Source organism: Lepus europaeus, chromosome 7 (assembly GCF_033115175.1).
Source record: "Lepus europaeus isolate LE1 chromosome 7, mLepTim1.pri, whole genome shotgun sequence".
Classification (NCBI taxonomy): Eukaryota; Metazoa; Chordata; class Mammalia; order Lagomorpha; family Leporidae; genus Lepus; species Lepus europaeus.
This window is the reverse complement of record NC_084833.1, coordinates 45,068,814-45,093,908: the sequence shown is the minus strand read 5'-3', so window position 1 is coordinate 45,093,908 and position 25,095 is coordinate 45,068,814. Positions and strand designations below refer to the sequence as shown.

At 38.6% G+C, this 25,095-nt stretch overlaps 1 protein-coding gene across 1 annotated transcript in view; it reads left to right on the top strand.

The window, feature by feature from the left end:
• Positions 1 to 25,095, top strand: part of PRMT3 (protein arginine methyltransferase 3) — a 151,698-nt gene that overhangs the window by 107,567 nt on the left and 19,036 nt on the right. The window contains exon 13 of the mRNA XM_062198071.1: positions 672 to 758. Coding sequence (XP_062054055.1) covers positions 672 to 758 — 87 coding nt within the window. The remainder of the gene's footprint in view (positions 1 to 671; positions 759 to 25,095) is intronic.

Genomic DNA, 25,095 nt, shown 5'->3' with positions numbered 1-25,095 from the left:
CCTTCTCTCTCCATGGTGAAACAGAGAATTTGAACCAGAGAAGAGTGGAAAAATAAAGATAATTGGCTGTTTTTTCCCCAAATTGAATCTTAGTTTTTATGTTTGGTTTCAATATTTGTGGTTTTTCCCAGTATCTTAAAACAAAGTTATCTTCAAGTGCAGTTAAAAAAAGTGAATTTTAAAACAACTTTTCCTTTTCATTAGCATGTGTCTTCAAATTGGCATTTCCTATAAAAAATATTGACTGTTGTCTCATGTACCACTTGTAGCAAATGTAGGAGGAAAATCACAGTGGTATGCAATATGATTTTAGATGGAACACAGAAAATATTTATTTGAAATTGTTTACATTAGTTTGCCTAAGGAAAGCTTTAACTAGTAGATTAGAGCCATGATGTGATATATATTATTGCTTACAAGAAGTCCAAGTAAAAAAAAAGGCTAATTTAAAGAAAATGTAACTAAATGATAGTATTTGAAATTACTAAATGATACTAAATGTTATTTATTTGAAAATAAATCCCAAAAAATGACATGTGAATAAACAAAGTTTTTTGAAACATGGGTTTGAAGCATTTCCTTTTGCCAAAAAAGGAATCAATGTTTTTCTGTTTTGGGGTTTTGTTTTTATATGTATACTAAATTCTTCCTTTGCTCTTTTTAATGTGTAGCACATAGATTGCCATACAACTTCTATCTCAGATTTGGAGTTTGCTTCAGATTTTACCCTGAAAATTATGAAGACATCCATTTGCACGGTAAGTTATGTCATTGTGATTTCTCAGATTTCACTAGCAACTGAGTTGATTGGCAGGCTACTGAATTAATTACCAGATTTATGATAAATGAAAATGCCTGTTGCCTTTGAGTCTGTCTTTGCCATCGTGAGGCCATTAAACAGATCTGAATAGGAAAGTGGACTTCAAAAAAGTTAGTGTAGTTCAGTAGAGAAAGCATAAGGAAACTATGTTTGCATAATGATTTTTCTTTATAGATTCTTGATCATTATCTATTATATAATTAAGAATCTATTGTATAATTCATCAAGAGCACTCTCCAAAGACACAAATTTGTATGCTGGGGCCAGTGCGGTGGCATGGTAGGTTAAGCCTCTGCCTGTGGCACTGGCATCACATATGGGAATTTATCATTTATGAGTCCCTATTACTCCACTTCCAATTGAGTTCCCTGTTAATGCACCTGGGAAAGCAGTGGAAGATGACCTGAATGCTTGGGGCCCTGCACCTACATGGGGACCCAATGGAAGCTGCTGGTTCCTGTCTTCGGATTGGTGCAGCTATGGACGTTGTGGCTATCTGGGGAGTGAACCAGTGGATGGAAAACCTCTCTCTCTCTCTCTCTCTCTCTCTCTCTCTCTCTCTCTCTCTCCCCCCCTCCCTCCCTCCCTCCCTCCCACTCCCCCACTCCTTCCCCCCTCTCCCCATCTCCTCCTCTCCCTTTCCTTATCTCTTTGTGTAACTCTGACTTTCAAATAAATAAATCTTTAAAAAAAAAAAAAAGGCAGCGTTACAGAGAGATAGTCTCCATCTGCTGATTCACTCCCTAAATGGCCATAATGGCTGGGGCTGGGCCAGGCTGAAGCCAGGAGCTTCATCTGGGTCTCCCATGTGGGTGTAAGAACCCAAGGACTTGAGGCATCCTCTGCTGCTTTCTCTGGCCATTATTAGGGAGCTGAGTCAGAAGTAGAGCAGCACTTCTGACTTCTGCCGGGGCGTGAACCGGTACCCATATGGTGAACAGTATTGGAATTACCTCCTCTTTGAATGTTTTATAGAATTCAGTTATAATGCCATCAGGTCCTGGACTTTTCCTTAATGGAAGACTTTTGATTACTGTTTCAATCTCACTGCTTGTTATGGGTCTGTTTAGATTGTCTTTATCTTATTGATTTAATCTTGGTAGGTTATATGAATCCAAAATCTGTCATTTCATAGATTTCCTTCCATTCAGGATCTAATTCTGGAGAGTAATTGTGTTCTTTTGTAGGCATCATGCTGCCTTGCTTCTTCATGTCTCATGTGTCCCTAATTGATGTCTGCCCATCTGGTATCTTCTTTATGGACTGGCTTTTATTGTAAAAGAGTTGATGGTTTAGCTAGAATGCAGAGTCTTACTTAGCTTGTTGTTTTGGCTTTGGTTCTAGGTGAGCCCAGGAGTGTAGTCTGAGTGATTTCTTTTGTCTTTGCCAGTGTCAGCTGTGTCTATAAGTGACACATTGGTCTAGTCTGCTGCAATTCATAGCAATAGAAGTGTCACTTTTAGATGAATAAGGGTTTCCTTGAGCATGTATCTCTGGTCCACAGCGAGTATGGTGTCAGTCTTCCTGCAAAAGATGATAGCTAGGGCCTTGTTTTTGGTCCTGAGGGAGACAAAGCTGGCTGCCCCTTGTCCTGCTGGCAAGCCTGGGTGATGCTAGGGCTTGTGACACTACATGCTGTAGCTCTAGGACTGTATAATGTTGATGGACCCTTCCTTAGGTCCTGCTAGGAGAGTCCAGCTGGTACTGTGGCTTGTAACACCAACAGCTCTAGTCTTTGGACTAGGGGACATGAATTGAACCTGTTGCAGTCCTACAGGGTGATTACAAGGTATACAGGAGAGTGTGACTCCAGAGAGGTGGAATGCAGGTAGTGTCTTCTCTGTGTCCACCGGGTGGATTCCAGTGGCACTGAGAAATTTAGAACAAACTGTTATAGTCATGGGATTGCAGGGTATAGAGTAGTCATTACCCAGATCTCGCAGCATGGGTATAGTTTTTTATGGACTGTTTCTGGTGTTAACTCCCAGAAGCCAAGGTGAATCCCCTGGCTTATGTAGCGTGCATGAGAATAGTTCTGGGGCTGAATCCCAAAAACTTCACAGTTGCAGGATACAGAGGGTCTATCTTCTGCCCCTCATGTTGCCCTGCCTCTGACTATGATGCTTGTAGGAACAAAAACAGAGGGGCACTGTGAAGCTTTTTGCTCCCAAGTATGACATTCTGCACAGGTTGAGAAGGGGGAGAAAGTAAGGGAGCTTCCCTGCTCCAAGCCTAGCAGTTGCTTATACCCCAGTCAGCTCTCCAGGCTGAAGTAAAAGTGAGTGAATGACTGTGGAATTCCCTCTCCACTAAAACTGCAAGTGGCTGTGCTTGAGGAAATGTCTTCCTGCCTTGGCATGGTAAGATGGCAGCTCAAGCCGTGAGCTAGCTGCACTGTGTGACTGGCTGCAGCCATATCTCTGATTGTCCCATGGAGTCTACGCTGTTTTTGTTTTTGTTTTTTCCCCGCTTCTTTGCCAAAAATTTCCATCAGTGAGACCTCTGGAAACCTAGACCTTCCTTTGTTCTTTTCATATCCCAGAGCAGCTTAAGTTACTGAAGCTATACCCTCTTCAGCCTTCTTGGATCTCTAAAGATTTATTTATTTATTTGAATGGCAGAGTGACAGAGAAGGAGAAGCGTGATCTTTCGTTCATTGATTCATTACCAAGTGGCTGCAATGACCAGGACTGGGTCAGGCTGAAGCCAGGAGCTCCATCCAGGTCTCCCATGTGGGTGGCAGGGACCCAAGTACTTGGGGCATTGTCCACTGCCTTTCCTTTGTAGCAGGGAGCAGGATCATAAGCAAAGCAGCAAAAGCTGGAACGTGAACCAGCACTCGTATGGGATGCTGATGTTGCAGATACTCTGTGCCACAAAGCTGACCCCCAAATCCATTATTTTTATAGAAATTGTAAGATTATAATTTGTTTTATCTCATGAGTTCTAATTTACTTTTAATGTCATTGTGTAATCATATAATGTTCTCTTACTCCATATGCCAGCAGCATTTATATTAGCATCAGTAAGTTCCTTACAGGTACAGAAAAACATCTTCATTGATAATCCTTTATGTATATTAATTGACTTTTAATAATGCTCTTACTATAGCAAGTGGATTTTTTATCTTGTAAATGAAAATATTACCATTTTATCAAGTGACATCCTGATACAAATAAGTGTCTTTGGAATGTAAAAATTTTTATTTGGTATTATCTTAGTCATTTTCATGCGTTAATTTCAGTGTAATATTTATCTTATTCTCCCTTGTTTTAAAAAAAATTATTTTAATTCTTTAATTGAGAGGTAGAGTTACAGACAATGAGAGGGAGAGACAGAGAGAAAGGTCTTCCACCCACTGGTTCACTCCCCAAATGGCTGCAACGACTGGAGCTGGACTGACCTGAAGCCAGAAGCCAGGAACGTCTTCCAGGTTTCCCACACTGTTGCAGGGGCCCAACCACTTGGGCCACCTCCTACTGCTTTCACAATCCATAGCAGAGAGTTGGATCAGAAGAGAAGCAGCCAGGACTAGAACTAGTACCCATATGAGATGCCAGTGCCACAGGCAGAGGGTTAACCTATTGCACCACAGTGCTGGCTCCTATTCTTCCTTTGTATTGACACGTACTGGAATAGCTTTTTTCCATTTATACAAACTTCACTTAATAGGTTTTTAAAACCATTTAACAAGGAATGTTATTTTTCCTTAAGCATTTTTTTAATATTTTATTTGTATGTATCTCATAAATATACCATTAGGAACATAGTATCCACTGTACCTGCCCTCCCTGCCATCCGCTCCCTCCCCCCCCCCCCCCATTTAATCCAAGAAAGAAAAAGAAACAGAAAAAAAAAATGGAATATAAAAACTAAAAGGACTGTTCCAACAGTCTAGACCAGGGCTGTTCTATGTTTTTGTTTCTTGAAGTTGATTTTGCTTTTTATTCCCCTTTCCTCTTTCCCCTTCATTCCTCCCCCTTCTTTCCTTTCAGAAACTTAATTGTCTTTAAAGAACCCAAGGTGGTACATCTTTTGTGAGCTCTCAGACATAACTTTAACTTATGAGACATAGTATTACCCTCCATTTAATACACTAAATGGAAATAATTCTTGAGCAAGTTTTTTTTTTTTAAGATTTTATTTATTTATTTATTTGAGAGGTAGAGTTACAGACAGTGAGAGGAAGAGACAGAGAGAAAGGTCTTCCTTCTGTTGGTTCATTCCCCAGTGGCTGGAGCTGCGCTAATCTGAAACCAGGAGCTTCTTCTGGGTCTCCCACGTGGGTACAGGGACCCAAGCACGTGGGCCATTTTCCACTGCTTTCCCAGGCCATAGCAGGAGCAGCTGGGACTAGAACTGGCGCCCATATGGGATGCCGGCTCCACAGGCAGAGGATTAACCTACTGTGCCATGGCACCTGCCCCATGGATCTTGTTTTTTAATCCATTCACCCAATCTGTATCTTTTGGTTGGAGAATTTAGTCGGTTTACATTCAAGATTATTGTTGAAAAATAATTAGTCCTGTCATTTAAAAAATTTTTAATATTCTGTGTTCTTCTCTTATTGGTTTTCTTTGTAATTTGTTGTTTTACTGCATCGACAATGTTTGCTTTTCTGTTTCTCTTTTGTATATCTGCTCTTCTAGTGGGTTTCATACTTTCACTTGTTTTCATGATAGTTAGCTTTCTTTTGTTTCTCTGTGTAGAATATCATTAAGCATCTTTCATAAGGCTGGTTCTGGTGGTGATGAATTACCTATTTTTGCTTGTCTTCCAAAGTCTTTATTTCCCCTTCGTATTTGAAGGATAGTTTTGTTAGGAATACTATTTGTGGGTGACCGTCTTCTTTTCTTCAGAACTTTGAATACTTTAATGCCATTCCCTCCTAGCCTGCACAACGTCTGAATGGAAATTCCTTTTGACGTGACTTGGTGATTTCTTGTGTGGTTTTTAGAATTCCCTTTGTGTTGCATTTTATTTGAAAGGCAAAAAGGAAGAAACAGAGATCTTCCATCTACTGGTTCTCTCCCCAGTACCAACAATTGTTAGGGGTAGGCCATGCCGAAGGCAAGAGCCAGGATACTCCATCTGTGTTTACCATATGGGTGGCCGGAACTCATACTTTAGGCTATCATCTGCCATCTCCCAGGCACATTTGCAGGAAGCTGAATAAGAAGCATAGAGTAGCCAGGATTCCAGCCACCCATATGTATGTGAATTCCAGCACTCATATATGGGCAGTGGCTTAACCCACTGCGCCAAAACACCTGCCCCAGTGTTGTACTTTTAGTCATTTTGCTATGATATACCAATGGTGAGAATCTTTTCTGGTCATGTCTATTTGGGTTTCTATGGGCCTACTGTCCCTGGGTGTCCATTTTTTAAGTTGGGGAAATTTTCAGCCAATTTTGGTTTTTCTGTGCCTTTCCAAGAATTTTCCAAGACTTAAATATTTGTACACCTAATATTGGAACCTGCCTTCGGAAGTTCAGATATTCTTTTTTCTGCATGATCTAGTTTTTTGTTGAGGCTTTCAATTACATTTTGTGTTTTACTTACTGAGTGCTTTTTCAGAATCCTATTTCTGCTGCATTTATCATTCATACATTCATATCATATACACAGTGTTTTCCTAATTTTCTTTGCATTGTATGTCATTGAGTTTCTTTATCATTTTAAAATTTTTTATCAGCTAGTTCATGGGGGTGGGGGCCTGGAATTTGTTGCTATTTATTTTTTTAAAAAAAATTTTAATTAGTTATTGGAAAGGCAGTGTCAAATGGATCTTCCATCCGCTGATTCACTCTCTAAATGGCCACAACAGCTTGGGTCAGGCCAAGCCAAAGTCAGGAGCTGGGAGCTTCATCGGGTTCTTCAATGTGAGGGCAGGGACCGAAGTACTTGGGCCGTCTTCCACTGCTTTCCCAGGCCATTTGCAGGAAGCTGAATCAGAAGTGGGACTTGAATCAGTATCCATGCTGCTTAACCCACTGCGCCACAACACCGGCCCTTGCTCAACATTTATCAAGTGCCTTTGGGAGACATCATGTTACCTTGTTTTCTCATATCGGGTATCAGCTATTACTTTTTTTTTTTTTCTCATTTAATTGAAAGGCAGAGCTAGAGAAAGACCTGTCTTCCCTGGCTGATTTACTACCCAAATGGCCACAAATGCCAGGGCTGGGCCAGGCCAAAGCCAGGAATCTGAAACTCCATCTAGGTCTCCCACATGGGAACAGGGTCCCCAAGCATTTTGGCCATTTTCTGCTGCTTTCCCTTGCACATTTGCAGGGAGCTGGATTAGCAGGCAGCATTCAACAGATGCTCATATGAGATGCCGGGGTCACGGGCTGTGGCTTAACCCACTGCACTGCAATGCTGGCCCCTCTGTTTCATGAAGTGTCTTCATAGTCAATGCCTTTAACCTGCCGATGTGTCTTACAGTATTGGTTTGGTGGGCTACATCGGCTTAATTTCCAGTTTGGCACCATAGTATCATGTCTCCATAGCTCTTTTGGCCTTAAATGTGGTGCCTGCAGTGGTAAGGTCAGTTAGCCTTTCTAACTCCACAGGCCACTTAGGGTGAGGGTACTGTAGTAGCTCAAGTGGATATTGTACTCACAGCAGTGGTAATGGCACATCCACCATGTGGTCACTCCAGCTATAGAAGTAGTGGCACCTGGAACATAGAGTGAATTTTCCTCCAGTAGCAACTGCAGTAGATGTGATACATTTGTTGCAGGAGGTGGGTGGGACATTGAGGATAGCATGTTGTGTAGTATGCAGCACTTAGGCTCATAGTGCCTTGGGTTGATGACTGGCAGGCATCACTTATATGTCATTGTGCTATGACAGCCTGGACTCTGTAGCTTGGGAAAAGATGCTACCAGAACTTGCTCTGAAGCATAACTATGGGCAGATCCCAGGTAGCTTTCCTAGCTGGACTCCAAGCTTCCAACGTCTCTGGAACTCTAGTCCCAAGCATTGCCAGTGTCCATGGTGATGGGTCCTGCTGTAACTATCCCATTCACTCTACCCCCTGTGATGAGAAGTGCCCCAGCCTGGGGACCAAGTTGTCCAGCATGCTTTGTACTACTCTCATTGCTGCTGTCTCAGGAGTCTGGTCTTACAGTGTTGCCATCTCCCCCTTGCTGGCTTCCCGTGCCCCTAACCTTAAATTTCAGCTATTTGTTCTTCTGGTTCTTCTTTGGTGGAGGAGGCCAGCATTGACACCTTGATTGACTTTCTTGCTATTCCTTTCCCATATTGTATTAGCTAATAATTATAAACATTCCAGATATCACATTTTGATTCTAGAATAGTAGTTATAATCATTCTCTTGGGATTTTCATATATGCTGATTCACTGAACCATCTATGATTGTATTTGTCTTCGAGTTATACTTTCTACTTTTTTCTCATGTTTCTTGATTTTATATTTTGTGTTAGATATAGTATTTTAAAAGTATAGACTAGAGTAGCTAGTATTTTCCCCTAGAAGGGCATTCCTAGATCGCCAAGATGAGGAGCTGATTCCTTTTACCTAATCTGGAGTTGGTATGGGGGCCACTTCAGTTAATTTCCAGTGTTTTGAGCATAGGACCACTGCCTTGACCATCTTAAAGTCAGTATAGTGGGGGCTAGCGCTGTGGTACAGTGGTTTAATGCCCTGGCCTGAAGCACCGGCATCCCATATGGGTGCCGGTTCGAGACCCGGCTGCTCCACTTCCTATCCAGCTCTCTGCTATGGCCCGGGAAAGCAGTAGAAGAAGTCCTTGGGCCCCTGCACCCACGTGGGAGACCCGGAAGAAGATCCTGGCTCCTGGCTTCGGATTGGCATAGCTCTGGCCGTTGCGGCCATCTGGGGAGTGAACCACCTGATGGAAGACCTCTCTCTCTCTCTCTCTTTGTGTGTGTGTGTGTGTGTAACTCTGACTTTCAAATAAATAAATAAATAAAGTGAGGATAGTGATGAAACTTGGGGGTTCTGATTTTCTGTCCTTCAAGTTGGATGGGAGGAGAAATGTCATAATAGGGATTTGCTAGTTTCATGATCTAGAAGTTGAGAAGTGGCAGTCACAGGGAGGGTGGGATTCAGATGGAATCTTGTAAATAGTCCAGCTGAGCTGACTGTGCTTGAGAAGAAGGAACTTACACCCCGAGATCACTGTTCAGGTGTTCTTGAGGTACCTGAAACCACCTCATTTTTCTGGGAAAGGGTAAAATCATGGTATGATGACAGGGAACTGTGTTATGACAGGTTTTTGTCCAACGTCTAAGCACTGCAGGGAAACAACCTTGCCTTCCTGCTTGGCAGCACAACCACATACTTCATTCATCCACCTCCTGAAAAGGAATATGAAAGAGAATCATTTTGTTCCAAGGACTAGCTCTGCCTTTCAGGCTGCTCCAAATCTTAGGACACCATAAAAGCCTAGGCACAGCTATTAAAAGTGGCCTGGTTCCTCCTTGTCCTGGCTGCAAAGTTCCAACGGGTACAACATTTTTGTTACTTTGTTCAGCCCCATGGTCTCAGTACTGGGTCAGTGCCTTCAGGTATAAAGCTGCTATTTGTTTCTGCTCAACTAGGAAGGATTCATTTCTTGCTGGAGAAAATTTACTTAGACTTCTCTGCATGCATGACTCTTGAATGGTTTTAATGAAAACTATGATGTTTAGTTTTTCTAGTGTTTTCTTTTTATTGCATCAGAGCAAAGGTCTTTTACAGTGGTCTGCATCCTAAATTTAAAAAAAAAAAAAAAAATCCCATGGGGCCTGCGCTGTGGTGTAATAGGCTAAGCCTCTGACTTCAGCACCACTAACCCATGTGGGTGCCAGTTCCTCCACTTCTGAACCTGCTCTGTTTCTGGCCTGGGAAGGCACCCACATGGGAGACCCGGAAGGAGTTCCTGGCTTCCTGTTGGTTCAGCTCCAGTTGACTCCCCCACGTGGCCACAACATCCAGGTCGAAGCCAGGGGCCAGAAACACTTCCCTAGTCTTTCACATGGGTGAGAGGAGTCGAATTTCTTACGCCATCTTCCACTGCCTCCCCTGGCACATTAGCAGAAAGATGCATTGGAAGCAGGGCAGCCAGGACTCAGACTTGCACTCCAATGTGTGATACTGGCATCCTAGGCAACAGCTTAACCCATTGCATCACAATACTGGTCCTAGGGTTCCAAATAGGAAAAGTAAATGAAAGTAATAGTGAACCAAAAATAACTTCTATGCTACTTCTCAATTGAGTCTTCTCTTTTGATAGGTGTTAGGTAATGAGTCACACCCATATTCGGTTTAACTGTCAAAAACTAGTCTTTAGTTTCTCTTAATAGCAGCTGTAAACCCAGAGTAATTAGAAACTTTTTTTTTTTTAAAGATTTATTTGAAAGAGTAGGAGAGGCAGAGAGAAGTCTTCCATCTGCTGGTTCACTCCCCAGTTAACCACAATGGCCAGAGCTGTGCTGATCCAAAGCCAGGAGCTTCTTCCGGGTGTCCCACACGGGTGCAGGGGACCAAGGACTTGGACCAGCTTCTGCTTTCCCAGGCCATAGCAGAGAGCTGGATTGGAAGTGGAGCAGCTGGGACTCAAACCGGCGCCCATATGGGATGCTGGCACTGCAGGTGGTGGCTTTACACATTATGCCACAGCACCAACCCCTATAAACTATTTAAAATTCAAACTTCAATGATCCTTAGTCACAGTACTGTTTTCATTTTACTTTTTAATAAAGCTTTACATTTTCCTGAGCTTAAGAAAAAACTTCAATATGAACCCATTTCTGTGCATTTGTGTTCCTTAAATCTTTTTGAGGCTTTTTAAAAATCTCTGGCAGTATAAACCTAGTGTGCAACTCATTCCTGGATATTAAATAAGCTCTTAGTACTTTTTGGTGTTAGTTGACCTAATTTTGACCTTGTGAAGCTAATCAGCTAAAGAAACTAATTATTAAAACATCTGTGCTGCTAAGAAATTGAAGATTTGTCTTGAACTTGTATCATAGATTTTTAGTGGGACATCTGGTATATATCTTAATAGGCTTCATTAGGTAAATTTTATGTCTTGGGAGAGCATTTTTAAGTTGGTTTCAGGTTTCTCTCCTTGTAGAAATGACCATGTGATCTAGAGCATGGTCTTGAACTTCCTGCTATTCTGAAACTTAAACCTTTGTTGTTGGGTTTAGGTGGTGGTGTCCACACTTCAATCTCTTCACTTACCATCAGGAAATACTTTTCATTATAGTATATGCTGTGAGGCATTGACAATACTTGAAACACTTCTGAAGAGATAGTTCCTCTGTACACAAGGTGTTAATGGGGAAAACATCATAAAATATCAAAAAATTACTAAGAATTGGGTTATGAGTGATAAGAACATAGTTACATAAGAAAATGTTCATGTTTTCTGAAAGATGTGTACTGCATTATCCAGGAAAGAAATGACGTATTGTGAAGCATTTGCCTCAAGATAGTTGAGTAGAGGAGACCAGCCTTGGGTTAAGCTGCAGCTTGTGTTGCCAGCATCCCATATCAGAGCACCAGTTCAAGTCTGAGCTGCTCCACTTCTGATCCAACTTCCTGCTAATGTGCCTGGGAAAGCAGCAGAAGATGGCCCAAGTGCTTGGGTTCCTCTTTCCCCTGTGAAAGGATACTTTGAAGTACCTCCCAAGATATGTGAACATCTGTTTGACAAAGCATTTTAGGCAATATAGGATTATATAAAAAACTTTGAAACTAGCATATGTTTTTCAACCTGTTCTACTTCTAAAAGATTTTTTTAAACTTTTATTTAGTAAATATAAATTTCCAAAGTACAGTTTATGGATTACAATGGCTCCCCCCCCATAACTTCCCTCCCACTCGCATCCCTCCCATCTCCCACTCCCTCTCCCATTCCATTCACATCAAGATTCATTTTCAATAATCCTTATATACAGAAGATCAATTTAGTCTATATTAAGTAAAGATTTCATCAGTTTGCACCCACACAGAACATAAAGTGTAAAATACTGTTTTAGTACTAGTTATAGCATTAATTCACGTTGGACAACACATTAAGGACAGAGATCCCACATGAGGAGTAAGTACACAGTGACTCTTGTTGTTGACTTAACAATTTGACACTCTTGTTCATGGCATCAGTAATCTCCCTAGGCTCTAGTCATGAGTTGCCAAGGTTATAGAAGCCTTTTGAGTTCGCCGACTTCGATCTTATTCAAAGTCATAGTTAAAGTGGAAGTTCTCTCCTCCCTTCAGAGAAAGGTACCTCCTTCTTTGATGGCCCTGTTCTAAAAGATTATTTTTTAAAACAAATCCAATGGAGTAGCATCATGAGCAGGCATAACATACAGAATAACTAAGCGTTCAAGTAGTCGGGGAAAGAGAACAGTAACACAGCTGATTCTGCCCTCTATTTTCTGAATGTGTACCCAAAAATGAGCATGAGATGAGAAAAGGATCTTCCATTTCTTCAGTTGTCAGCTTCTAAGCATTTCTCTGGTGTGATCATCCTGCTAGACTGCATGTGATTCTTGTTTTTAAGAGTGTGTATTTTAATATAAATTAGTGATTTACTATAAATTATCTACTTTTATCTGGAACCCAGACCAAAAAAAAATGGTGATTTGTGCCTGAGGGATGGTTTATATATTAGTCTCTAATACAACACCTTAGTAAGGAATTTTCAAGAATAATTTTATTGGCTGGGATTTTCCCCATACGTGATTTATCCTCTGAAAATATATGAATACTAAAAGGGAAGCTTCATATTTCATATTTCAAAAGGATCACACCTAATTCTGGGATTTTTATATCTAATTGAAGTCCAAATATGCCGTATGCATTACATGACATTTATTCCCACTCGATTCCTTGCCTTTGCTTTTCCAACCTCCAAAAGTCTAGAACCTTCTAAACTACACCCCTACAGGGCTTTTAAAATCTAAATCATTTCAACCCATTCTTCATGTGTGGAAATATTCAGGATGTAAAACTGACAGGACTTGAGGATCAATTAGATAATTGTGGAATGAGGGAAAGAAGTACCAATGAGAACTTTTATACTCTCTCCTTGAAACATTACCATTAAGGAAAATAATATAAGAAATGCATTTGTCTTTTTAAAATTTAACTATTTTCCCCAAAGGTTTATGTATTTGAAAGATGGAAAAAGAGATCTCCCATCCACTAGTTCCTTCCCCAAATGGCTGCTAAGGCCAGGAACCCAGAGCTCCATCCAGGTCTCTCAGGTGGGTGGTAAGGGCCCAAGTATTTGAGCCATTGTCTGCTGCCTTCCAAGGCACATTAATAGGGGGCTGGATGGGAAATGGAGTAACCAGGACGCAAACCTGCACTCTGATACAGGATGCCAGAGGCTAAACCAGCTGCACCACAACACTGGCCCCCAAAAATTAACATTAAGGTTCATTGAGTGGAATAGTGAGAGGAATCACCAGCAGTATTTAAATCTAGTCAGAAGGAATGCAAAAATGAGGAACCTTGAAGGATAAGTACAATAATACACAATAATATTTCTGTAGAATACTCCTCTAAAGACATGAGTGTGCTGAAAGCCAATACGTGAGTAATGCCTCTGAATCTGTACTATAAAAAATTCATTGATTCCAATGAATGTGCATCACAATTGTTGTAACATACAGCTTGAGTTGAATCTTGAAATTTTAGATAGGTATAGGATCGTGCTTGAAATCAGCAAATTGTCAGAATACATTGTGAGTGAAATTATCACACCCAGGCAGGACTGAAATATCTAGCTCAAGCACAGCTGTAAGCAAAAACGTGGCTGATTTATCAAACAGTCAATAATAGTGGGCCCTTGATTGGAGCTGTCAGGGGACTTCACCCTAGTCTTATCACAGAGGCTGCCAATTTGCATTATTAGATTATAGTGATAATTGAGTTTGACCAGGTATTTTTTTCTCTTTGATTCTGGCAGTTAACCCTAGAGTAATGACCTATAAGAAAGTAATCTTCCCAGTTCAGATTTCTTCTGACTAACCTGACAGAAACCATTGTGAATGTTGGCATTCAGAGCTTCAGGAAGTCATAAAGTATCTAATGTTTTCAGACATCTAATGTATGTGTATGTATTAACATGAGGGATTAGTCTTCAGGGAAAGAATTAGAAAGGCTCAGAACATGCTTTATATTTGCCAAAATGAGTCAGTCCATGTTTTCAAGAAAGGACCAGTCTTGAAAATGGAAGAGTTTTCTAAAAATCAGTCTCTTTAAAACAGATGAAAATATGCAAGGAACACTGGTAATGTAGCACTGTGGTTATTTTCAGCTTTAGACCCAGTGGGCCAAGTTTACCAGTACAGTTTTAGTCAAGGTATTTAACTTCTCTGAACCGTTTTCATCTCAGAAATAGTGTGGTAACACAAATATATAACCTCCTAGTTATTGTTTTATGTACAAAATTATTCACACATTGACCATTATGCCTGGCACAAAAAATGCTCAATAAATAAACCAATTAATATTTCCTTTGATTTTTCTCCATCAAGCTGTATTCTTAACAGAAGGGTTGTTTTTATTGCTTTTATTCTTATTTTTTGTTTATAGGAATTAAAGACTTTGTGATTTTATAGAAAGGATCTCCTTATTCCATTACATACCAATTTTTTTTTTAAAGGCACAAATGTGCAAAGATGACTTTAAGACCTATCTGTACACATGAATGTCAAAGAATTAGATCAACTGTACCTTCTTTTAAAGTGTTATGCTCATCAGCTGTCTCTGCAAGGAACCATATCCTTTCTGCCTCTAGTTTCCCAGGGGGTCATGTTTTTAATTTTAGATCACTAATGCAATGACATACCACTTATTAAAGGAAAGGATCTTGCTTAATGTGTATGTCCTGGCTATCCCCAAACACTGCACCATGGTGTTCAATCTGATTTCTTTTTTCTCTTCTCTTCCTACTCTTTTCATCCAGCATCCAACCCCAGGGATCTAAGATGGACCAAACTGAATACTAGAGCCCCAGAAATGGAAATTATCTCACCCATTCATGTTCAGGTTGCAACAATAAAACACTTAAAATTTCAAATACATGTCAGAACTTATAATAAACTTCTTTGAAAAATGTCAGCTTCTAAATGAAAGAGCTTAATGAATATCAACAGATTTTTTTTTTAGTTTCCACTCAAGATATTGCATGTTTTCAGAAGGGCTCGGGTGTAGAGGAGTGGTAAACTACCTTCACTTTACTTTTCTGGGTAGTTTTCAGGGAATATGGAAAGCAAACAAACAAACAAAAAACAATATTAGGAAACAGTAAGCATGGATATCAAGCAATAAGAATCTGTATAAGGGGAGCAGGAAAAGAGGGAAATCTAGAGAAGCAGTGAATTGCAAAACTTTTTAAATAGCAAACTATATTCAAGACTACTTTTTATTCAAGCAACACATATTGAAGGTAAATACTACGTGAGCTTCTTGCTACTTACTGTGACTATAACAAAGAATCAAAATGTAGTCTGTGGCCGTAAAACAGTCATTTAGGAGAGGCCAACATATAAATAGTTAGAACTTAAAACAGAATCTATAAAAGAGTGCCTTGGCCTACCACTCTTAGTTTCCCTTGGTAATCCTGCTCATGCCTTAGGTGTGTCGTCTTTTCAAAAACCATCTTAATACCATATGCACTATATTTATCTGGAGTTATCAGGGAATACTTCTTTGGAAAGTAGGTGTCATCTTATGTCAGTTTTAAATAAAATTATAAAGTTACATTAGATATAAAGCATCATAATCTCCATTTCCTAAAGGTTAATAGGAATTGAGCTTGTATCATTTTATCATTTATTTCTAAGAGTGCTAGGTCAAGGAATCTTTTATAGATTGTTTACGTTCACTTCCTATAGTCCCTGCACATTGAGATGATAATTCATGCCTCTATAGCCATGCACAATTGTTTTCACCATTCAGGAAGCATGCATAGGCAGTGGGTGTATGGAGGTACGCAGGAGTGGTGAGTCTGTCCTTAAAAGACCTATTGGGATATGCCATTGAAAAGACATTGAACACAAAGCATTGTGAATGTGATGAGTGCTGGTAACAGGGAGTGCAGGAACATTTTGTGTGTATATTATAGTCTACTACATGGGATTAAGGAAGGCTGCCCAAAGAAAGTAACATTTAAATTTAGACATAAGAAGTGAGGAGTTAGAGAGTGGGGAAGAGAGTTACAGGCCAGAGAACCACAGGTAGGACAGAAAAATGCAGTGAAGGGCTACAGTAAAATTTTGCTGAGAACTACCAAAGCTGTAAAAAAATACCATTTTTTTTGAAGGTTTCAGAAAGCTGTTAATAAAGCATTATCAAACAAAAATTTAGAAAATAAGGAAGTCCAAAGATATGAGAATTAACATTTGGGGCTCCTTTTGCCCTACAGGGACTTGCCAGTCTAGAGGAAGGATAGCCTTTTTGATAGCACCACATGGTAGGAAATATAAAAATAGACCCCCTGTAACTCCCTAGCACTTTGCTTTGGGATACAGGAAGACTGAAGCCAAGAACAGGGCAAAACAGAGATACACGAATTGAAATTCTCAAATTTTGACACTGAATTAAGATGATCTTGGCTTGAAGAAGCAAAAATTCTTTCTAGAATTTAGGTCACAAATTACAGCTACAAGAATTTTTTTTCAAATATAATAAAACTTAATCAGTCACAAAGGACACAAAACAATATTAATCAAGAACCAGTTGAAACAACAGGCAGTAAGAACAGCTCCAGGTATTAATTCTGTCAATCATGGATCCTAAAACTGTGCATTAGTCTAAATTCAAGGAGAAAGGAAATTTCAGTGAACTGGAAACTTTAATATCTATATATAGCAGATTTGAAAAGGAACCATACATTTTAGAATTGAACTAAATATGAGATGAGAAGATCAGTGAACTGGATATTTGTTCAGAAGAAAATATTCAAAAAGAAGCACTGAGAGATTTAAGAGGCCAAAGAAAGGGTAGGAGACAGTGGATATAAGAAAAAGTCTAATGGGTATTAACTGAGAGTCCCAAAAGAAAAACATGAAAATATTACCATATTTGAAGAGGTAATAGCCAAATTTTTTCTACAATAGATAAAACAGGAAGGTATAATTCATGAAGCATGAAATAACCTGCATGGTGTAATTTTAAAATGCCATCTAATTCTAGGAATATACATAATAGAAATGAAAACATGTCCACAAAAATGTTCATAGCAGCATTATTTATAATAGATAAAAGGTGGAAGTAATTCAGTTGTCCATCACCTAAAGAATGAACTAGGTGATATATCCATACCATGGAATATTATTTCAACCACTAAAAAGAACAAATTACTGATACATAACATTATATGAATAAACCTTGAAAGTATTCTGTGAAGGCACAAAAAGCCACATATTATATCATTTCATTTATATGAAATATCCAGAACAGGCAAATCTATAGACATGGACTAGATGAGAGGCAACAAGATTTCTTTTAGGAGCAATGATAGTGTTCCAGAAAAAGATTACGTTGACAATTACACAAATCTGTAAAGAAAGTTGAATTGTATACTTTGTTTAAATTAGTAAACTTTTTTTTTTCCTTTTTTTCCTTTTTTTTGACAGGCAGAGTGGACAGTGAGAGAGAGACAGAGAGAAAGGTCTTCCTTTTTGCCATTTGTTCACCCTCCAGTGGCCGCCGCAGTAGGCGCGCTGCGGCCGGCACACCACGTCAATCCGATGGCAGGAGCCAGGTACTTATCCTGGTCTCCCATGGGGTGCAGAGCCCAAGCACTTGGGTCATCCTCCACTGCACTCCCTGGCCACAGCAGAGAGCTGGCCTGGAAGAGGGGCAACCGGGACAGGATCGGTGCCCCGACCGGGACTAGAACCCGGTGTGCCGGCGCCGCAAGGCGGAGGATTAGCCTAGTGAGCCGCAGCGCCGGCCTTAAATTAGTAAACTTTTATGCTATGTGAATTATATCTGAATTTTGAAAAGGGAGAAGTGATATCCTAGGAAAACTTCAGAAACCAAGGAGGAGAAACTTAAAAGCAGTGGGATTGTGGGTAGGGCACTAAAGAACCGTGGGTAGACTAATAGATGAGTATTCAGAAGAACCATGGAATCAAAAAAGATAGAGACACTTCAGTGATGACATCATCATTGTGCCAAAAGAATAACTGAGTTCTTCCTAACTGAAGTATCTTTTAGGAATGAAGCTGAAATAAAGATTTTTTCAGATGAACACAGAAAAAGAGAATGTGAATTTGTCCCAGGAAACCTATAGTAAAGAAGGTACCAGATGTATTTAGGGATGGAAAGCCAGAATTACAGGAAGTTATAAAAACTAACAAAAATGGTAAATATATTCAAAAATATGGAACCTGTAGTGATTCCATCCCTAGGTGTGTACCCAGTAGCCATGAGTATGTATATTCACTGAAAGATGTCTGTTACAAGTTCATAGCCACTGTTCTCTAATAATTTGATGACCTGACACCATCAAATTATTAGAGAACATTGGAGAAACCCTGCAAGATATAGGCACAGGCAAAGACTTCTTGGAAAAGACCATGGAGGCACAGGCAGGCAAAGCCAAAATTAACAATTGGGATTACATCAAGTAAAGATAATTGAAAATGAATCTTGATGGAATGGGATGGGAGAGGGAGCAGGAGATGGGAGGATTGCGGGTGGGAGGGAAGTTATAAGAGGGAAAAAGCCACTGTAATTCAAAAGCTGTACTTTGGAAATTTATATTTATTAAATAAAAGTTAAAAAACAAGTTCATAGCCACAATATTTCTGAAACTCTCAAAAATGTTCAAATACCTGTCAGCAATAAACTGGGTAAATTGTACTCATATATAGTAGTCCCCCTTATCTGAAGTTTCACTTTCCAGAGTTTCAGTTACACCAGTCAGCTAGAAGGGGATGAGTACAGTACAGTAAAATATTTTGAGAGAGGGTCAGAGAGACCATTCACATGGCTTTCATAACAGTACATTGTTAAAATTGTTCTATTGTTATTAGTTACTGTTAATCTCTTACTATACCTAGTTTAAAGTTAAACTATCAGGTAATATGTATAGGAAAAAAACAGTATATATGGGGCTCCTTACTATCTGAAGTTTCAGGCATCATTGGGAATCTTGGAATGTATCATCCAGAACACTACTGTAGTCACATTTCCTTGCAGTCATGAAAGTAAATGGGTTACAACAACATGCAACAATGTAAGTGAATCTCACCACAATATTAAGGGAAAATAAGCCAGGCACAGAAGACTACATGATATGTGATTCATGTTGAAGTTACAGGGAAAATTCATGTATGCCCTAGAATTTAGAATAATGGTTACCCTTTGGAGATGGAGGTGTCTAAGATTGACTAGGTACACAAGGCACTGTACTAGAGTGCTGAGATGTTCTGTTTCTTGATCTGAGTGTGTGTTTCACACCCTTATGTGCACTTTGCTGCATATACATGATATAACAGAAGATTCTTAAAAAGTGAAATATCAGTACATCTCAATGACTGTTGACTATAAAATAACAGCATGTCATATAGCTGGGAATAAGTATAGAACAATTAAGATATCAATTTATGTCAATTTTTACATGTGCCAAAGTTAAAGAGCTTAAATTTTAGACTCTGAAAGATTATCTTTTACCGTGTAAAATCACTTTGATAGAGCCATTTTCCATTTACAGGGGAGGAGTCTAAATTTAAAGGGAATTTCAGTTACTGAGACTATTTTAAGAAGATAAAAAGTAAATTTGAGTTTTTAAGTGAAAATATTTTTTTTTTTTACTATTTTTAGATCTATTGTCTGTTTTGCTGCTTCCCATATTGCTTGGTGTATTTCTAAACACCACTCAATCTGGCAGTATCCCTTGAGAAGTAAATGGCACTTAATGTGTATTGTACCCTAGAGGAATCATGAAAGAAAGATGCAGATTTTCTCTTGGGATAAAATAGAAAATTAATTGAAGAAGGAAGAGTCCATAATTTAAAATACAGTTAATACTAGAAAGAAATCATAATACCTAATTTATTTTTTGCTTATTCCCCTTTGTTCAAATACCAATTATCATTAACAGAGTTCTTGAACTATATACAGGAGCTTGTATGGCTTCTGTTTGTATTATCATCTGCTTGCTTTATATATGATGATGTATAAACTATAATAAAATCATTTTTATGCATTACCTATATACATATATATATATATATACTTCTGATTCTGCACCATTTGGCTTTTCAATTCCATATTATGATTTTGAAAGAAATACTCCAACAAAATATGAACTGTATTTTCATTATAGTGATTCTGCTGCATGGATTACAAGCACTCTATCTCCATGCTTGGATAAACTCCATCAAAAGCACATTATCCTCCTACTTCTGTGGCCAGCTGCCTAATTGTATCTGCTGTAACCACACGCTGTTGGAACATGATACCAATGAAGAACAGAAATGATAAATTACTCCCTGCAGGTGATAGTGATAATGATAATTTTTAATTTCCTTCTTCCTCATAAGGCCTAGTCTGATCTTATTTCATTGGCTGCCATCCTGTTACATGTACACATGATGAGTCCTATTTAAAGAAAGACTCATCACACCAAGATACAGGAGAAAGTAAATTTATTTTTATTCTAAGTCATTGTTCTCCAAATGCATATATAAAATGGACTGTGTTTAATTATATATATATATATATATATGGGGAAAAAACAAGTAAAATGTGGCTTAAACAAGTTTTTAAATCCTCTAGTTTACAAGTGTTATTTTATTTCCTTTTGTGAGATACATAAAAAGACAAGCAGCTCATTCTGAAATTTGTATTCTAATGCTTCAGAATACTCAGAATGCACAATAATTCTGTATGCTTGTGTTAATTTCCTATATGCCTCAAAGTCATTGTGGAGGATTCTTAAATTTCAGGAGTGATCAAACTATCCCAGAAATTCACTGTATGTATTCTTTCATGCTTTTTTCCCATTATCATTGTTGTTTTTATTTATTATTCTTTACCACTCATTGTTTCTTCTTTCAGCCTAGAGGATGCACATAAACAAAATTTCACTGATCTGTATCATAAAAAAATTTTATTTAATTGTGACCCTTCCTTGGCAGATTGATCCAGCTCCTATGGATCCTTAATTTTAATTCTTTATTCCCCACTTCAGCAGTCCTTAGTGGCCCTGACAAGCAATATATATGTAACAAGATGTATTCTGTGGTCAGACTTCTAACCTATCTGATCTTTTTCAAGTACGTGTCAAGTTAAAGCTCCAGTTATGTATTGCCATGGCCATCATGTTCAATCTCCTGTGGTGGTGGTTTATTCTTATTTCAGCAGCTTCCACTGACAGAATGTAAGTTCATTAAAATTAACATTTAAAAGACTTATTAAAGATACTAGCAAGGGGATGAAGCTATAATTGAATAATAACTTTGTTCTTTCTACAAAACAAATGGTTTTGTCCCTAATCAGCTGATATATTTCATTTGTTATCTAATTGTTACCTGTTTTCAAATGGCTTTTCAAAAACAGAAACTAAGAATCACATATACAGTAATTCCCCCTTATCTGAGGGGTTTTGTTTCAGGACCTTCCCTGACTGAAACCACAGGTAATATTGAGCCCTATTTTGTATATACTATGATTTTTTTCCCATGCATATATCCCTATGAAAAAGTTTAATTTATAAATTAGGCACAGTAAGAGATAATAATAATAAAATTGAACCACTATAATATAAAATATATTTACAACTTGTTTCTAAAACTTTCCACGTAATATATTCAGGCAATGGTTGACCATAGGTCAACAATTACAAGTTACGTTTCCTTTTCTCTCAAAGTTTATAAGCTATTTTTTGTTACCCTGGACTACCCTCCACTGCCACTGTATTATTATTTTTTTTAATTTATTTTTATTTATTTGAAAGAGTCACACAGAGAGAGGAGAGGCAGAGAAAGAGAAGTCTTCCATCCAATGACCCACTCCCCAGATGGCTGCAACGGCCAGAGCTGCGCCGATCCAAAGCCAGGAGCCAGGAGCTTATTCTGGGTCTCCCACACGGGTGCAGGGGCCCAAGGACCCGGGCCACCTTCCACCGCCCTCCCAGGCTGCAGCAGAGAGCTGGACAGGAAGAGGAGCAGCCGGGACTAAAACCGGTGCCCACATGGGATGCCGGCACTTCAGGCCAGGGCATTAACTCACTGAGCCACAGCCCCGGCCCCTGCCACTGTATTATTTGGAAAGCTAGAAGGAGGGTTAGTTTCTTTTGTGGATGTGGGTGAGTGGTTTTTCTCAAAAAATCTTAAAACTCATGTAAATCTATTTGGAGGTTAGAGAATAGTTTTAAATTAACTTTATTTTCAGATATTTTATTACATGTAGTTTTTGTAAGCTCATGTATTTTGAGTCTGCAATTATAATTATTTAATTCTTCTTTCATATGATTGCCAGTCTGTTTTTAACCATAATTGAAAATATGAAATTTCTTCCCATGAATTTTGTACATTACAGACTCAGGTCATGTTTTCTGATGGCATCACAATTTGTTATTTTCACAGACATCTTTCTCCAACTCTGATTTTTGCTATCATAGAATAAACATGTCTTAAAGAATAATTATAAAAGTATATTTTCACATGGCCTAGCAGTTTGTGAGTGTGACTGGTCCATTTATCTCTTTTTTCCTCTATACTTTATCCTGATAATGTCTTTGTTAGTGTTAACTTTTTTAAAAAATTTTTTGAGGTAAATTTGTCATTCTTTCCCCGCCCCCCCCCGCCCCCCCCAAATTCATCTAGTTCCTGTTACATGTTAGTGCTCTAGCTTTCCAGGGAGTCACGTATTGAATTGAATGCCTCTCCAGGCAATATTATAAATGTATGTTAAGCTTAACTATTAAACATTTTCACAGTTGTTCTTTTTTTGTTGGAAAGCTAGTTAAAGATGAGCCCAAAGATTTAGCACCAAAATCAATAGATTGTTCAACATCTTTTTAGTTATATGTGTAAACACTCACATTTGCTCAGCATACCATACGTGCCCAAAACACACATACTATTTTCAAACTGCTTTTCACCTAACAGTCTGTGACATTTTCCAAACTAATGAATATTTATCTAAGGATTACTTTTGATGGCCAAATAATATTTAAAGGAAAATCAATTCTGTACTCAGAATACTTCTGACTCCAAATGTGTGGGTTTTCCATACCATCAGGTAGCTTTCCAGTTCTCTATGACACCAACTGGTTGTGTTACAGTTTAATTCAATTCTACCGTCAACTACTCAATTTAGCACAGAACCCTCAAGTTATGAGTCCTCAGATGACACACACTTCTGTGCAGTTTTGCTACAAATCCAGAGTTCTCACAACCGCAACCTGGTTTTAATAGATTATTAAAATGGCTCTGCCATTTTTCCAAAGATATTTCTGTGATCTTTTACTGAGAGGTTTTCTTCCTTTACCTTCTTTCATACTCATGGCCGTGTTTCTGTGTTTCTTTGTGTAACACATCTTTAAGTATCTTTTGCAGGGCTGGATGAGTGGTGACAAATTCTTTCAATTTCTGTTTGCCAGGAAAGGTTTTTATTTCACCTTCATTGACAAATGAGAGCTTTGCAGGATATAATATTATGGGCTGGCAGTTTTTTTCTCTTAGTACTTGGGCTATATCTTGCCATTCCCTCCTGGCTTGAACGGGCCATCAAAGAAGGAGGTACTTTTCTCTGAAGGGTGGATAGAACTTCCACTTTGACTATGGCCTTGTCTAAATAAAATCAGAGTTGATGAACTCAAGAGGCTTCCATAGCTTTGGCAGCTCATGACAAGAGCCTTGGGTGATTACTGGTGTCATAAACAAGATTGTCAGTTGTTAAATCAATAAACGGGAGTCACTGTGCACCTATACCCGTGTAGGATCTCTGTCCTTAATGTGTTGTTCCATGCAAATTTGTGAATTAACGGTAAAACTACTACTCAAACAGTACTCTATACTTTGTGTTTCTGTGTGGGTGCAAGCTGTTGAAATCTTTACTTAGTATATACTAAGTTGATCTTCTGTATATAAAGATAATTGAAAATGAATCTTGATGAAGAATGGGATGGGAGAGGGAGTGGGAGATAGGATGGTTGCCGGTGGGAGGGTGGTTATGGGGGGAAAAGCTGCTATAACTCAAAAGTTGTGCTTTGTAAATTTATATTTATTAAATAAAAGTTGAAAAAAATAAAATGGCTCACAGAATTCAAGAAAACACTTCACTTACTTTTACTAATTTATTACACAGGAAATTTAGGTATCCAGACCATTTGAAGAGGTACTTAGGGTGAGGGTTAGAAGGGGTCCCAAGCACAGGAGCTTCTGTTTTCATGGAGTTGGGGTACACAGCCACCCTCCTGGCACTTAGATGCACTCACCAGACGCTCTCCTAACCTTGTTAGAGTTTTATGGGGCCCATTAATAGTGGTGTGATTGAATACTTGGCCATTGGTGATTAAGTTTTATCTCCAGTCCCTTTCTCCTCTCCAGAGGAAAATTGTGTCGATTGTTTTAAATTTCTTCTAAGCTGAAGGCTTTTTTCAGATGATTGTTAATCATTTGATTTTGCCTTTTATAAGTGTTCTGCTTTATCTTTTGTTCATTTCTTTTGGTATATTGTTTTCTTATTAATTTGTAGTAGTTTAATAGGCAGAGGACAGTGGCACCTTGCTATACATATTTTAGTCTGTTTTTGTTGTTTGTCTTAATTTTGATATTAAAATGTTTAATTGTCCTGATCATAGTTCCTGTCTTGTGTCGTACTTCAAAAAGCCTTCTCTACTTCTAGATTTTTAAAACACTTGTACACGTTGATGGAGTCTCACTCTTCCACTCTCCCTCCCCACTTCTCACAGATCTTTGTGATTACTTACATAAATATTGAAAAATGCCACTGAATTATGTTAATCATTTTTGCTTTAATTATTTTTTAAGGAATTCAGAGGGGAAAAGTTAGTTTTTTACATATACATAGCTGTTTGTCATTTGTTGTTCTTCTACTGTTCTTAATATTCCCAGTTTCCAATATCAAAGTGAACCACTTTTTTAAAAATGTCATCAAGAGGAATTCTGTAGGCAGTGGATTCTGTTGGTTTTCTGATGTTTTTATTTTGCCTTCATTTCTGAGGTATGTTTTCTCGGGATTTAGAATTTTAAAAGGTTTTCTGATCTCATACCTTTTCTATGTCGGCCTGCAATTAA